The sequence below is a fragment of the Dipodomys merriami genome, unplaced genomic scaffold, assembly GCF_024711535.1.
Source record: "Dipodomys merriami isolate MVZ:Mamm:240054 unplaced genomic scaffold, mDipMer1.0.p SCAF_29, whole genome shotgun sequence".
Lineage (NCBI taxonomy): Eukaryota > Metazoa > Chordata > Mammalia > Rodentia > Heteromyidae > Dipodomys > Dipodomys merriami.
The window spans coordinates 2,090,779-2,107,291 of record NW_027204381.1 but is presented as its reverse complement, the minus strand read 5'-3'; the positions used below and the strand labels follow the sequence as shown (position 1 = coordinate 2,107,291).

General features: G+C 42.8%; 1 protein-coding gene across 1 annotated transcript in view; it reads right to left on the bottom strand.

Annotated features, from left to right (window-relative positions):
* Window positions 1–16,513, bottom strand: part of LOC138838819 (guanylate cyclase soluble subunit alpha-2-like) — a 204,258-nt gene that overhangs the window by 175,198 nt on the left and 12,547 nt on the right. The window contains exon 2 of the mRNA XM_070038178.1: window positions 310–371. Coding sequence (XP_069894279.1) covers window positions 310–371 — 62 coding nt within the window. The remainder of the gene's footprint in view (window positions 1–309; window positions 372–16,513) is intronic.

Below are 16,513 nucleotides of genomic sequence, written 5' to 3'. Positions count from 1 at the left end.
TAGAAGTGGAGCTGTGGTTCAAAGTGTTGAGGGAAAAACCTCAGAGACAGCACCCAGGCCCTGCGTTCAAGGCCCAGGACTGACTGGTGCATGTTCTCACATGTGTGTGCAAACACACACACAAGAATTCATAAACCAAAGGGAAGCACTCCAAGGGACCCACCTTTGTCCCCACCCCACACTTTGAGAACTCTGCCAATGTGAAAAGGAGGCTCAGGACACCAGAATAACCACACGATCCCCAGCTGTGTTTGAGGAAATTCACTCTAATTTGTCTCCCTTAATGACCAAAATCCATTTTCTACTCACCCAATCACTTGATGCTCATAATACTGCAGCGTCCTTTTGAGAGTCTGCTGTATGGTCTGAGGCTATGGGATAAAACAAGAATAGAGAGATCAGCAAAACAGCGTCATTCCCACGCTGGCCGGCAGGGAGCTTCTGAATTCTCTCCGAGAATTTTCACCCCTTTTGCACCAGGCCAGGCATTTTCTCCAGAGCAACTAATGAAACACTCTGCAATTGGCCCAAACTTTCCCAATGTGCACTTTGGCAGGATTTCCTGGCTTTTTAAACTTTTTTTCATTTTTCTGAAGCAGCTGCTAAGGTCAATGAAAAACCCATCGGCTGCCAGGTAGCCTGGAGGAGCAGAGGGCAAGAATGTACAACAGACACACAGGTGATGGGTCTTCATGACCGGTATGTACAATCTGGGTCAGGAAATGACCGACTGAGGTTTTAGCTTTTAGCAAAACATTCAAGAAGGATCTGAAAGGCAAAAGTAAATTGAGTTAAAGTAATCAACTTTCTTTTTTTTTTTTTTGGTCTGATGTTTTCACTCGTTGGCTGGCACTTGACCACCTGAGCCAAGCCCTAACTCCCTCAACTTTCGAGTAGGCTTTCTGTCAGATGATCCCGCCCAGGATTGTTAATTGACATCAGAGATGACCAATAGAGAGATTCAGGTAGGACCAGAAGCAGGGGGTCCAGATCCCACAGCCTCAAAGAGCAATCAGCCTGACTTTCTTGGTATCAAAGAAATTGTTTCCTCTGATGTCTCCTATTTGTCTTCAACCACCCCTCCCCCCTTAAGTAGCTCATGACTGACTTGTATAATCTAGCCCATCTCATGATGGTTCAAGATAGTTTTTTTAAAATTTTCGATCAAGAAATGGTTTTTAGACTTATTCAGGCAGCAGGGCTGAGACTTGGGGTTTTAAACTTAGCCATAAATGGAGCACAAACAACCCAGAACACAGATTTTTCAGTGAGAAGTCATGATAAGAACTGACCGATTTCCCAAGAGCAAGAAAGCAACTATCTTAAATAATAAAACCCCTGTTGTCCACCAAGTTGGGAAAAGCCATCAAAAGAGTACACTAAACATTGGTTCATTATAACCCAGGAAGAGTTGTAGGGAAATGTGAATATAATACACATCCTTCGACGTTTGACACACTGCCACAGCTTGATGATCTCATGAGCTTTAACTAATCAATTACTCCAATGTAGTCCCTCTAAAAAGTAGAAAAGTTCTAACTAAGATGCAGTTGATAAAGATAAATTCTGAGCCTCAAGTCCTTTAGAGTGATTGCCATTTTTTCCCTTGAACTCAGGGCCTTGCACTTGCTAGGGTCTTGTTTTCGACCCAGGCATTTACCTGGACCATGATTGGCCTATTTATACCTGCTTCAAAGGATGAATGACATCTCATTCTGTCAAAGCAGAGTAAAGAAATGGCAACCCTGAACCAAGAAAACAATGAAGAAGATGACATGGGCACAGTCGGTGTGGCACACATCCAGCCCAGGGTAGCCCAAGTGAAGTCCTTTCCATCCCTGGCTCCCCTGGCAGTCCCAAGCTAAGCTAACTCCCTCTAACAGCTCTAAGCGAACACCTCCGCCAAGGTGCCAAGGAGCGAGCAACTCCTTCCCACTCGCTCTGGACACAAAACACAGGCTTTCTAAAGAAAGCAGAAACTAAGATGCACAGGGCCACTGGAGCCTGGGATGACCTGTGTACAAATGTCTTTTTTTTTTCCTAAAGGACATTTTCTTCCCGAGACTAGACTTTTCCCAGTCATGACAAAGCGCATGTTTGTGAAAGGAGCAAAGCTCTGAAAAGGAACTTCCTTCTTGTGGGAAGCAATGACTTCCACACTCAGACAGGGTTAAGTGTGTAGTTTACAAATATATTTAAAGGAAATGTTCCTTAAGCACAGGGGACTGAGCTTGAAGTTGGCACTGCATTGATATAGATCCTCTATCATACTCAGGCCAGGGGAGCCCCCAAAGTCAAGCACATGGGCTAACAATATAGTATCTCCTGCCAGCCAAGGCTAGCTTCCACACTATATCTTATGGGGCTCCATAATATATCATCATGGGTTCTTTCCAGTCTTCCTTGACTTGTGTCTGATGGCCTGGAACCACAGCTTTATCAGTGTCAGTCATCTTCCATAATCTCAGGGCATGAAGACCCACAAATAGGCCCAATCCTCCTGCAGGGGTGAGTCCTGTCTAGTTCTCCAATGATCCAGTAATGCAAGGCAATGCAGACCGTGGGGAAGTGAGGGCTTTGAAGAACCTGGCTCTTTCATCTGCTCCTTTGACAACATAGCTCCTTGGCTGACCCCACGACAGGCAGTATCCCCCCCCGCAGACACGTCTCTCTGTTCTTGTCCTGAAGAAGGAATTCAGAAAAACAAAATGGCTGCGGATCAAACTGAGTTCAAAACTCAAGCTCTAGATGGGCACGAGTAGCACATGCCTACAATCATAGCTACTCAGGAGATTGAGATCTGGGGATGAAGGTTCGAAGCCAGCCTGGGCAGACAAGTCTGTGAGACTCTTTTCTCCAATTAACCAACAGAAAGCCAGAAGCGGGGGCTGCTCAAGTGGAAGAGCATCAGCCTGAAAAAAGCTAAGGGACAGCATTCAAGCCCCAAGTTCAAGCCTCAGTACTGGCAGGCAAGCAAACACACATACACACACACACACACACACACACACACACACAACACACACACACACACACACACACACACACACACAAATACATAAAGCTCTTGAATTACAAACTAAATGACTTTACTCAGTGTACTTTTGATCGCTGTTGAAAAAAATGATTCCTCACATAATACATTGTTTTTATGCAAATTAACTGAAATTCAGCAGAGTCTTTGTCCAAATGTTAAATGATTGTTATGACACTAATCAGCAGAAAACCATTATTTCCTTATGAGTTTCAAAATCTAGTTGAGGAGTCTAAGATTTAGATAGGAAAACCCAGGCAACTAGTCTAATACACACAACAAAACAAAAAACCCACAATGGAGCTACCACTATTTCTAAGCCTAAGTGCACTGCTTCTCGTAATAAGACAGTATCAACTCCAGCACATCAAAGAACAAAACAAACCAAAACAGAAAAACAGCACAGGAAGCCAAACCTCCCCACCCCACCTCCACTTCTCTGTAGAACTGAGATGAACATGTGCCCTGTGCAATGACAACTGTTTCACGCCACATGCATGCACGTGTGTGCACGCACACACTTGCCGCACGCACACACTTGCCGCTGCCTCTTGCCTGATTCCCACGCCATCTGCTACAGATAGGCAGGGCAGGGCCTGTGGAGGACTTCACAGGCCTGTCTGAGCCAATGGGTCCGGCTGCTGGGAACGGCGGCCGCTCACACTCTTCTGTGATCCTGTCTCTGTCTATGCTGGGCTGGCTTCATGACTTGGTTGTGTGGATCCCGAGACCTTTCCTAAGCCTGGCATTCCATCTGTGAGGTCAACCATGGGGCTGGTTATAAGAGTCATGGAGGAAGCCGGCTTCTCATTGCCACAGGATGGAAGGCTTCTGGAACCCTCCGTGTGAGCCCTGGTACAAGACACAGATGGTTGCTCTCTCTTTCCTGCTTTCTCTGTTCCTGTGCATGCGTCTTTGTGTTGAGTTGGGACCATACTAGGCCACCATGCGTAGCATAGGAGGAAGCAGAGGGGAATGATAGACTTCTCTGGTTCTTCTTTTTAGGATAGTCATGGTAGAGTCTGTCTCCCTCCTCCTCCTCGTCTCTTAGAGCCTCTAGGATAGGCCTATAAAATTAAAGGACCACCTATCTCTCCTGCTCTGTTCTTTGTGTCCAAAGAAGAAGGTCCATTGGTCTTTCGTCTTTCTTTTTCCTTTCTTCCTTCTTTTCCCTCCCTTTCTTTCTTCTCTCCCTTTCTTCCTTTCCTGCCTCCTTCTTTCCTTCCTTCCTTCTCCTTCCTTCCCTTCCTTCCCACCCTGCTCCCTCCCTTCCATCCTTCCTTCCCTCCTTCCCTTTCTGCTTGGGCACTGTCCTTGAGGGTCCTTTTTATTTCTGCCTTTTTGATGGTTAATTGGAGAGAAGAGTCTCACAGCCTTTCCTGCTCAGGATGGCTTCCAACCTTCATCCTCACATCTCAGCCTCCTGAGTAACTAAGATTACAGGCGTGGGCCCGCTGTGTGTGCCACACAGGCACAGTGAATATGCTACGAAATGCAGAGTCTGGCTCTGTGTGGCCCCATCCCAGCCGATGCCCTGGATGATCAATTCCACGGTTTTTACATCCTCTAAATCCCTACTCGTATTTGATATTTGCAGCCTTTATTGTGCTAATAATAAGAGCAGTGATCATTTGATGTAAACTTTTTCATTTCTGCTTAGTAACACACACAGACACACAAACACACACACATAGCAGATACAGATTTAGTGGAAACAACAGGTTTGTTTTCAAAGAAACATCCGTAAATAGTCCTATTGTTTTACTTATTTCAACATGATACAATTACTTGTCCTCGTTTGAAACTAAAAAGTGTGAATATACACTGCATACTAATATTCTAAGCCAGTCATTTTCAAGTGGGCCTGGGTATTACAGTCTAACACCTGAGTGCCACCCCACCCCCATTTTCAAATCCAATTGGTCTGGGGGACCCAGATGTCTCAAATGTAGACTCAGTATTGAATTGCTTCCTTGAGACATAATCTGAACACAGTCAGTGCTGTCTGCCCCTTATCTGACCAGATCAGCAATGGTCCGAGTAGCTCATTGCCCAGATAGCAAGAGAAAGATGCTACTGAGGCAGGCTTGATCTTTTTTCCTTAGCAGTCCTGGGGTTTGAACTTGGGGCCTCACACTTGCTAATCGGGCATTCTAACCCTGAGACACTACCAGCCCAATGATGTGTACTAGTAATTGCTGAATTCAGACATAGTCTCATTTATCTGTCACTAGTGGCTTAAAATCAAACATGAGTTTGTTGGATGAATATAGAATTATACTTATATATACTGCTTAAAGCATCAATATATGAATTTTTCTGTATGTGTTAAGCTCATTGTATATATATGTGTGTATATATATATATATTAGCTTCTTTGGTCTATGAGGTAAATGCTATTATTTTGGTTTTGTTTTTTCATTTTTGTTTTTGTTTTTTTGGTCGTTCATGGGGCTTGAACTCTGGGCTTGGGCAATCTTCAGCTTCCCTGCGCTTTTCAGCTCAAGGTGAGCACTCTACCATTTGAGCCACAGCGCCACTTCCGGTTTTCTAGTGGTTTATTGGAGATAAGAGTCTCATGGACTTTCCTGCCCAGGCTGCCTTTGAACTGCAATCCTCAGATCTCAGCCTCCTGGGTAGCTAGAATTACAGGCGTGAGCTACTAGCGCCCGGCTTTATTTTGTTTTTTATGGATAAGAAGACTTAGACTGAAAAGGCTTAGGTCCCCATTTCAAATGGGCAAAAAGAATCAAAGCCAAGACTTGCAACCCAAATAATCTGGCTCCAGAATCCAATCCTATCACCTCCGACCTGAATTGCACAAAATAAACACTTCATGGCTTTTATCTGAGTTCTTCACAGTGTACGTTTTTAATACAAGTTATCCTAATAGATCTTATACCAATCCAGTGAAATAGGCAGACTAACATGATCACTATCTGAATGGAAAGGAACCAACCTTGGGCTGGGTGTAATGATTCCTGCCTATAAGCCTAGCTATTCAGGGGAAGGAGATTGGAAGGAAGAGACTGGAAATTTCAAGTTCGCCTGGGAAAAACATTCATGAGACTATCTCAGCCACTAAAAATCTGGGTGCAGCAGCGTATGCCTGTCATCCCATCCATACAGGAAATTTCCTAAGATCGTGAGACAAGCCGGTCTAAGCATAAAACACTAGACCCTATCCCAATGCAGACAATCACAATGCCCTGAGTTCAAACCCCAGTATCACCAAAAAAGAAGGAAGAAGGAGAGGGAAAGGGAGGGGGAGAAGAAGAGGGAGAGGGAGAGAAAGAGGAAGGAGAAGGAAGAGGAGGCAGAGGAGGAGGAGGCAGAGGAAGAGGAGGAGGAGGAGGAGGAGGAGGAGGAGGAACCAAAGTTGAAGAGATGGCATGATCCATTCAAACCTTACGTAGGTTTGACACACAGAGAACATTTCCTCCCCTAGGAAACTGTCTTCAATAAGAAAGTACTTTTTAACGTTCACACAAAATTAAACAACTATGTGTATTCACGTTAACTGCTCGTTCCTAGAGAAAACACACGTCTTTAAATCAAATTTCTGTTAAGAAGGAAGATGTTGCATAAGATCCTATAGAAAGAGACACCTTCATTGCACATCCTCTTCCCCTTTCTCCATTTCCTCTCCTCCCCTGGCTTACCTCTGCCCAGGGCACCCAGTATCTTCATACTGCCTTTTTTGTATATGTACCAGTCCTAGGCCTTGAACTCAGGGCCTGGGTGCCCTTTCTGAGCTTTTCTGTGCAAAACTAGCACTCGACCACCTGAGCCACAGCTCCACTTCTGGATTTTTGGCAGTTAATTGGAGACAACAGTCTCATAGATTTTCCTGCCAGGGCTGGCTTTAATTCATGATCCTCAGATCTCAGCCTCAAGAGAAGATAAGATTACAGGCATAAGCCAGCCCACTGGCACCTGGTTTTATACTGTCTTTCCATAGGCCAAATCTCTACCACCACCATCTAAACTCCCAAAACAGGTACTTCCAAACAATTCATTGTATATTCTCTTTCATTCATCCCTTTTTTGCCCCAATCTCAGATAGTACTAAGGAGGAGCCCTATCTCCTTTTCCTCAACAACTCAACCATCAAGCTTGGAATACTGAGTTCAAACTTCAGTACTGACAAAAGACCAGAAATCACACAATCTCAACCCTCAATCCTTTCTAAGGTAAATGATGGTATGGATGAGAGTCTCTATAATATGTTGATGTTCTGAGCCTCACCTGTGAGGTTTGGGTAAATAAGATTAATAACATAAGAACATTGAGTACTGAGCCAGCCTGTGCCAGTTGGGTATGATAGGTCATACCTGTAATCACAGCTACTCAGAAGGTAGAGATCTGGAGGATTGTACTCCAAAACCAGTCCAAGAAAAAAAAATTCACAAGACTCTCATTTCAACCAACAAAAAAACTTGGCATGGTAGTGTATACCTGCCATCCCAGCTACATGAAACAGGAGGGTTGAGGTCCAGGCTGGCCCAAGAATAAATGTGAGACCTGTTCAAAAAAATAACTGTGATTGGGTGTATGGGTCACGTGGTAGAACATCTGTCTAGCAAGCACAAGGCCCTGAATTCAAATCCTAATACCACCTCCACAAAAAGAAACCCTTTGGAAAATTCCAAAACTTAAACAAAAACGTATTCATAATTATGCCTGCAGTCACCAATGGTCCGACCTTGCTAATTAAACAATTCAAAGAAATAAGTGGCTCACGTCTATAATCCTAGCTACTCAGGAGGCTGAGATCTGAGGATCACAGTTCAAAGCCAGCTGGAGCAGTCCCCGTGAGATTTATCCAGGCATAATATTCATTTTCCCAGCCTCTGACTAAACTTAAAACATGTAAACTAAAAATAAAATTTTAAAAAGACAAAATTAAATATAGAACTTAGAGTCAGGACCTCTGTATTTCAAGTCCAGCTGTGCTAGTGACCTTTCTATAAAATAAGCCAACAGTCTCTTCACCTGGGAGTAAGAAATTTGAGGCAGGGGGTGGAGGGAGGTAGGGGGAAGTGGGGATGTCTCCACTTTCTCCCATCTAGAAAATCCTTGTTGAGGGTTCACAGCTCTCAGCAGTGATTGCAAGCCCAGGCTGCAATGTGAAGCAGGGGTAAACAGAGTCAGAACAAATTCAACTACCATCTCTGGGTATTCTTAACCTCACTTTGTGCAAGGATGAAAAACTTCCAGAAAAGCTGGAATCATATTTTAAGTGACCCACATACAAGTTTACTAATAAGCAAAACTCAGTCCAGATAAATAAGTTAAAAATTCAAAAATGCTAGCATTTGGGGGGGGGGTAATAAATGTATTATAATATCACTGAACTTCTACTTACAATGGTTGGTTCAAGACTTCACCCAACCTGTATTTTCCTGGGGAGGATGAGTAGACATTCCAGCAATCTGCTGAGAACAGAAGTTGAGAGCTAACATTATACTAACTGACCCATAGGGGATTCCAACCAATAAACTTTGTCTGATTAGACATATACACAAAAGAGTAAAACACCTGGTAATTACTATCACTATAATTATTGATTGAAACTGAATATACTTAACGTAGAATCAATATGATAATTAAGTCTTCCTCTACAAAGTGTGTTTGCTTTCCAAGTATTCTCCCTTGTGTGTTGTTTTACGTTAATGCTTTTCTAAAAGTTGACACTAAATTGCAATTTGATACAAGACTCAATACCATCAATACTAATTTAAGCTGAAAGCATACCTCCTTGAAGAATCATTTTGCAGGGTTACTTATTTTAAAGTCCTTCCCCTAACTTCACACAAGATCACATTCAAGTCACCCAGCTATTCTGGATATTTTCAAAGAATCACAGAGAATAGTAATGCAATCTTTAGTTCTCAAAACATTTCACACCGGCTAAGTCCCTTTTGTTTCTCCACCCATTACACATTCACATTCGTGACAACTCCCTGAGTCTCAGATTTCATTAACCACATTTCACAGAAACAATAACTGGGAATCAGAGAGACTGAGCTGTTTTGCCTAAGTTACAGGGTTGAAAGCACCAGCCAAGGATTTAGGTCTGCTGAGCAATTCCGCTCACAGCCTCCTAGTACAACTTACTTCTCTTTTGTGTTCATTGGAGAATGTTCCCAAGTACTTAAGTCAAATTCATCCTTTCCATTTTTAAAAAACAAAAATATGTCATGATATGAACATAAGGTTATCATATTGTTTTCCCATATTTGTAGCTGTTGTTATAGTTTAGACAGTCCTGTTTGTGGCTGCTTGTGTTTGAATGGGAAGATTTGAGGAGATGTATCATTCTACTGCTCATTTTCTCAGGCAATTTGGATCCATTGAACAATATTTCTAACCATGAGACAAGATGGTACTGCTTAGAGAACACTTGCTGGGGAAGAAAAATAAAATGGATCACACTATATCCTGAGGCAATCAGGGGGAACATTGCTCAAGTCTCTGAACCTCACAGATGGCACAACACTGACTGTATACATAGTGAAATAAGAATCAGTGTCTGAGCCAAACACTGGACCAGCCTCCAACAGTGTCTGGGGGGCTGACTGTCAAACACTGGGCCCAACACATCCCACACGTCATGCTACCTGATCCTCACAGCAACCCCTCAGAAGAGGAAGAACTGCGATCCCAAGTTCCTAACTCGATCAACTAAAATCCAGACAAGCTTAAAACACTTAAGTCACTTTGGTAGTAAGAATCGGAAACGTTCTGATTCAAATTCAATCTAGTCTGACTGCCTCCAAAAGCCAAGCTCCTAATGGCCTCTAAACTGCAATTCATGACTCCATTCTCCCCAGCACCCAGAATACAGTTGAAAGGGATTAACTCCTAGCTACCTGTGGTTTTTGTGAATAAACATTTATTTTCCTGAACTTCAATTTCCTGTTTTAAAAAATAAGAGTTTCCTGGATGTCTGGATGTTTCTCAGATAGATAGATAGATAGATAGATAGATAGATAGATAGATAGATAGATAGATAGATAGATAGATAGATAGATCGATCTTATATTTTATAAGGTTATACAATATTACCAAGTATGTGGGATCTGATACATCTAGGCATGCTTCTCTTGAAGGCGAAGCAGTTAAGAATTATTAAATCATACTAAGCTGAATATAGCTAATGACTAGGACACCTACAGCCAGACAGGCATCCTTGTCCAAAGGTGCCAATTAGCAAGTGCTACAAAGTCAAGTGGTGGCTTCTCATCTCTTGGGTACACTATTGGACAGCAATGGACTTAGTGGAAGGAAATAACCTTTGGCCTTTAAGTGAAGTAAGCCAGGCCCAGAAAGACAAATGATGCAGTCTTTCCTTCATATATGGAATCTAGAAGTAAACCCTTCTAGCTGGCATGCACACATACACAAACCTATTAGCTGAAATATGGTAGAATCAGAGGAAAACTCAACTAACGTAATTCCTTAGAAAGACTAATTCACAGTCCAGCAAAATAACCACCAGGTACTCAAAGTGTGGGGTTGGAGTCAACAGGAGCGGGGTAGATGAATGAAGACAAGAAGTGGGGAGAGAAATCAGTCATAAAATTGAATGCATGCTGGGTGCTAGTGGCTCACACCTACCTGCAAGCCTCGCTTCTCAGGAGGCTCAGATCCCAGGATCAAAGTTCAAAGCCAGCCCAGGCGGGAAAGTCCATGAGACCCTAATCTCCAATTAAGCACTTAAAAAAGCCAAAAGTGGGGCTGTGGCTCAAGTAGTAGAACACTAACCTTGAGCACAAACGCTCAGGACCTACGAGTTCAAGCCCCAAAACCAGCACAGAAGAAAAGAAAAAACAAAATTCAATGCACAGCCTACACAAGAAAATTGAGGAAAGAGGTCGGATTGGGAGGGATTTAAAAAATACACGGGGACTTGATAAATTATGCAATCCTCTAGACATTCACACAGTGAGACCAAAGGATATTCATAGGAGCAGGGCTGGGAGAAGCACAGAAAAGGTGGGACAAAGGGTGAACAAATGTAGCATGGAACTCACTAGACACTATGTGGAAAATGAGCTATGCAACTTGTGGGTGGAGATGGGAGGGAAAAACTGGGAGAGAGTGAGGGAAGGGGAGATATTGCTCAAAAAGAAATGTACTCATGACCTGACTTAGGAATCTGTAACTGACTCCTCTGTACATCACCTTTACAATAACAGTAGATTTTTATTTTGGGGGGTCCGGTCGTGGGGCCTGAACTCTGGGCCTGGGCGCTGTCTCTCAGCTCTTCAGCTCAAGGCTAGCGCTCTACCACTTGAGCTATAGCGCCACTTCTGGCTTTTTTTTTCTGCTTATGTGGTGCTGAGGAATCGAACCCAGGGCCTCATGCATGCAAGGCAAGCGCTCTACCACTGAGCCACCTTCTCAGCCCCTAACAGTATATTTTTAAAAAGAATGATGAAAGGGTTGACATTGATCAAGACGTGTTGTATTCATAAACTGCCTTGTCAAATGGCAACTCCTTTGTACAAGTACTTACAGAGAATAACAACATATTTTTTCATTTTTTAATGTTATTGCTTTGCTTTCAAATTTTAAAAAAATGTTTAATATTTTTTATTGTAAAGATATCGTACAGAGGGGTTACGGTTACATGAGTAAGGTAGTACCTTTCCTATCGAGCATTGTTACCCCCCCTTTGTTTTTCCCCTACTTTCCCTTCCCTCCCAATAAAAACATATTTTTGTAAATTCTTGCAGCCATTATTTGAATATTTCCAAGGACTTTACTGTTTTCTGTATTTGAGGAGCTGCAGTAAAGTGGTACCCAAAAAAAGAGTCTAGGAACAAGGGAAGGAAAACTTTTACTTCACAAACAAATGGCAAAATAAACAAGCTGTCAACCCTAAATGCACTAACCTACATGCTAATTCGTTTAAAGTTGTATTACCTTTAAGTGTCCAAAGGGGTTTGCAATTCAGCCTATCAATTTGTGGGTACAGTGCATCTTCATCTATCTTACCAAATGCTAATTTGTAAACGGATGACCCATCACCTCCAATCACTTGTCAGGATGCAAAGTGAACGCCTAAACAACAGATACAGCTCTAATGTTGGCCAACGCAAGTAAGATGAGCGAAGCTACAGAGGGCAACACACAGGGAAAATAAGAAAGGCACCACTTATAAACACAACTCAGATTGTTGAGCATCATCTGAACCCTCTGACACGTTGAAAACCGTAATTCATAAAGGAAAGGAAAATCCCAGCTTTCAAAATAAAGGGGAACCTGTCTTATCACTAGACCCCAAGCATCACGGCTCTGCGATATGGTCTCTCAACCACTCACTGGAAAGCTCCAGAAAGTAGGCCAAAGAATTTGGCATGAAATCCATTATGTTTTGATTCTAAATAAATTGAAGCAAACTTGGCACTTGGGCAGTAAGAAATGTGCTGACGGGGAAGTAATGAGATGCATTTCATAGTCTTTGTTTGGTGTAAATAAGAGCACTGTCACTCGGATGCCAACTGGAGAGCGCTGGGCATTTGGTTGTTGCTGACCAGCGGCTGAAACTCTGATTATCCCAGGACACAGAGAAGAACAAGTCATTGGACTCTTCAGTCTCAGAGGGTGAAATGTGCAGAATTCATCTCCACCCTCTGCAGAGTGGATCACTCAGCTCCACAGCTCCGACCTCCTCGAAGGCAAGGAGTGCCAATAGGTGCTGGTGACTCAAACGTGTTATCCTAGCTACTCAGGAGCCTGAGACCTGAGAACTGCAGCTCAAAGCCAGTCTGGGCAAGAAAGTCTATGAGACTCTTACCTCCAATTAACCAGCAAAACAAAACAACAAAAACTGAAAGTGGCACTGTGGCTCAAAGTGGTAGAGCTCTAGCCCTGAGCAAAAAAAAAAAAAAAAAAAAAAAAAGCTGGGGGAAGGAAAGTGCCCAGGCTCAGAGATCAAGGCCCAGGACTGGAATGTGGACACGTGGAGAGGGGAGGGGAGGGGAGGAGAGAGAGGAGAGGAAAACTCAAGAATGGTCTGCATATAATCTGATCTTTTACTAACTGTAATCTAATCCAAAAGGACAAGAAATACACTTAGGAGACAGATTACTAAATTAAAACTATCAGTTTTCCTGTGTGTGTGTGGGGGGGGGGAAGGGGGAAGAGGAGAAAAGGGAAAACAAAAACATACAATCAAGCGGTGGCTCACACTTGTAATCCTAGCTACTGAGGAGGCTGAGACCTAAGGATCAAGGTTCAAAGCCAGCCCGGGCAGAAGTCGTGAGACTCTTATCTCCAATTAACCACTAGAAAACCGGACGTGGTGCTGTGGCTCAAGTGGTAGAGCGCTGGCCTTGAGCTGAAGGGCTCAGGGACAGCGCCCAGGCCCAGAGTTCAAGCCCCACAATCGACAAAAAAACAAAAAACAAAAAGCATACAATCAGAGCACTGATATCAATGACATTAAAAAGCCTTATTGTTTTCATTTAACTATGAATTAAACATATTTTACCTATCACTCTATAGTACAATTATCCTAGCATTTCCTCCTTCCTTCTAATAAGTTATTTAATTCTGCCAAGACATCAGGATGTAGAGATGTGCATGGTGTGTGGCATGCCTGTAGAGAAACACATATCCTTATACCACTGGAATGATTTTAGTGATCACCAGGACTTTCTTTATATTTAGAAATCAAACTTCGGGTTATGTCACTGCTCTTCCCAGACTCCGCAGCCTAAGGGAAGAAAGTTGGCAGTGCTGATGGCTTTTGTTGGTCTGCTCACAGCTGCCTCACCCTTGGGAGCCTGGGGCATACAAACTGACAGTGGGCAGGCAAACTAGGTCAGTCTTGAGGCAGAGTCTCAGTGAAGAAAGAGCCCATTAGCATTTCTAACACAGGACCATCACACAGTCAGAGCTGGGTAACTGGGAAGAAGGGTAAGGTGCAAGAAAACCCACAGGACATTTGAACTAGCCTCTTCTTAGCAAGTCACAACACAGAAGAGGTGTGACCAGAGTGTGCACTGAACAGCACTGTATGTCATATCTTGAGATTGTAACTGTTGGTTAGTAGCTCTGCTGAGAGATGGTGGAATGAAGTAGAAAGAGACATTAAAATGTAGATGATGAGCTGAGCACTGGTGGCTCACACTTGTAATCCTAGCTACTCGGGAGGCTGAGATCTGAAGATGGTGGTTCAAAGCCAGCCTGGGCAAGAAAGTCCATGAGACTTATCTCCAGAGAACTGGAAGTGGTGCTGTGGCTCAAAGTGGTAGAGTGCTAGCCTTGAGCATAAAAGCTCAGGAACAGCACCTAGGCCCTGAGTTCAAGCCAGGACCAACAAAAAAAAATGTAGATGGTGATAAGTGGATATGTGAATAGACATAAAATATGTGGTAATATATAATAAATGAATATAAAAATGTGACATAGTTAGGAAGGAAGGAAGGAAGGAAGGAAGGAAGGGAGGGAGGAAGGGAGGGAAGGAGGGAAGAAGGAAGGAAGGAAGGAAGGAGAGAGAGGAAGGAGAGAGAGAAAGAGGGAGGGAGGAAGGAAGGAAAGAGAAAGAAAGAAAGAAAGAAAGAAAGAAAGAAAGAAAGAAAGAAAGAAAGAAAGAAAGAAAGAAAGAAAGAAAGAACCAGTATAAAATATCAAAGCAAAAACTTGGGGAGACACTACTTTGAAAGTCTTTGCTTTCACTTCTTTTAGCCACATAGAAAGCAAAAGAATACATTTTGTGATTTTTATGGGATGGCAAATACCTGATATAATGGTCAAAATGATGTTAGTCTGATCTTATTTTGTCGCATATTATAGTTACATAAGGGCAGTGTTTTTTACTCCTATTTGAAAAGTAATTGTTTGCATGAGTTCCTTGAAGAAGTACTATATTGGGGTAACTTGTAGCAAAATATTTTTTCCTATGCATGTTGCTAATAGAATGCAGTTTTTAATTTGTTGTGGGTGTAACTGATTAAGGTGATGTAGTCTACCTCTGTTGTCAAAATAATTGGGTATCTGTGTCAACTCCACGTTAAATTCTAGGTTATTTGTGAGCAGTCTAGAGAGTCAGATGATTTTTAAAAAATTACACTAACAGCTTCATTCCACATTCTGATTTCCTCTTGTGTCCCATTCTCAACCCAAGTACTCCAGTAAATACAGTACACAAGGGTGACAGAGACAACTGGCAAAGGGTCCCAGGCCACAATTCACACTGTGGACCACTGGGAAGAAGTGGCAGAAGAATCTGATTGGAAAAAGAAGGATCCGCCTTGGGGCGGGGGGGGGGGGGGGGGGGGGGCAGGGATTAGATGTTGCAAGCACATTTTTGGAGAGAGTAATTCAGAGCAAAAGGAAAAGTTGCTTTTCTCCTCTGAAATGTTGTCTATAATGGCAGTAAGTTAAGACAAGAGGAAAAAGTAAATAAAAGCAAGACTTGATAGCTTGCAAACACTGTCAGGTTCACAGAGCATTTATTGACTGTTGTATCCGGTAGAAACTATAAATCTCTCTTCTCTGGCTTCCACACTGCAAACTCCCTCACAGCTGCCTCAGTTTCCAAATGGGATAATGATAGTCTGTAGCTAAGATTCTCTCTCTTTCTCTTCCCTCTCTCTCTTCCCTCTCTCTCTTCCCTCTCTCTCTTACTCTCAGCTCTGTTCTAATACAACACAATCTCATCATTGTCACTCGGCAAAAAAAAAAAAAAAAAAAAAGTACGCTTTTTGGAAGTAGATCCTTTTGGTAAAAAGAACAAGACATTTGCATTACTTGTGGCAATTGTTTAAAAGACACAGTGGGGAGTCATTAAATTGATTCCAGATTTCCAATACAGATTATTGTTTAATTGACAAGCCAGTCACCGAGTCATTTCTCTCATGCCCTACCAAACCACCGTAAAGAGATTCAGAGATATAGATATTGATAGACAGGTGTTTCAAAGATGCTAAGAAAATAAAGTCAGGTTTCCCATGTAAAAACCAGTAACAAAAAACACAATCCTCCAAGTCTCTGTATGCTTTCCTTTCTAGAAAATATAGCAACAAACAAGCCTCATAAGCTAAGACAAACCAAGATCTGGTAAGACATTCATAGATAAAACAAAGTGAGGTATCACACACCTATAATCCTAGCACTGCAGAAGCTGTGGGAGGGAGATTCTGAGCACAAGTTAGCGTAGGAGACATAGCAAGAGCCTATCTAGAGAAAAAGAAAGAAAAGCAAGCTGGGAACCAGTGGCTTACCCCTTATCAGTAGCTAGGGCTACTCAGGAGTCTGAAATCTGAGGATCACAGTTCAAAGTCAGCTTGGACAGGAAAGACACACACACACACACACACACACACACACACACCATCAGACACACACCATCAGACACACACACACACACACACCATCAGACACACACCATCAGACACACACACACACACACACACACACACACACACACACACAAACTCCCTCCCTCCCTCCCTCCCTCCC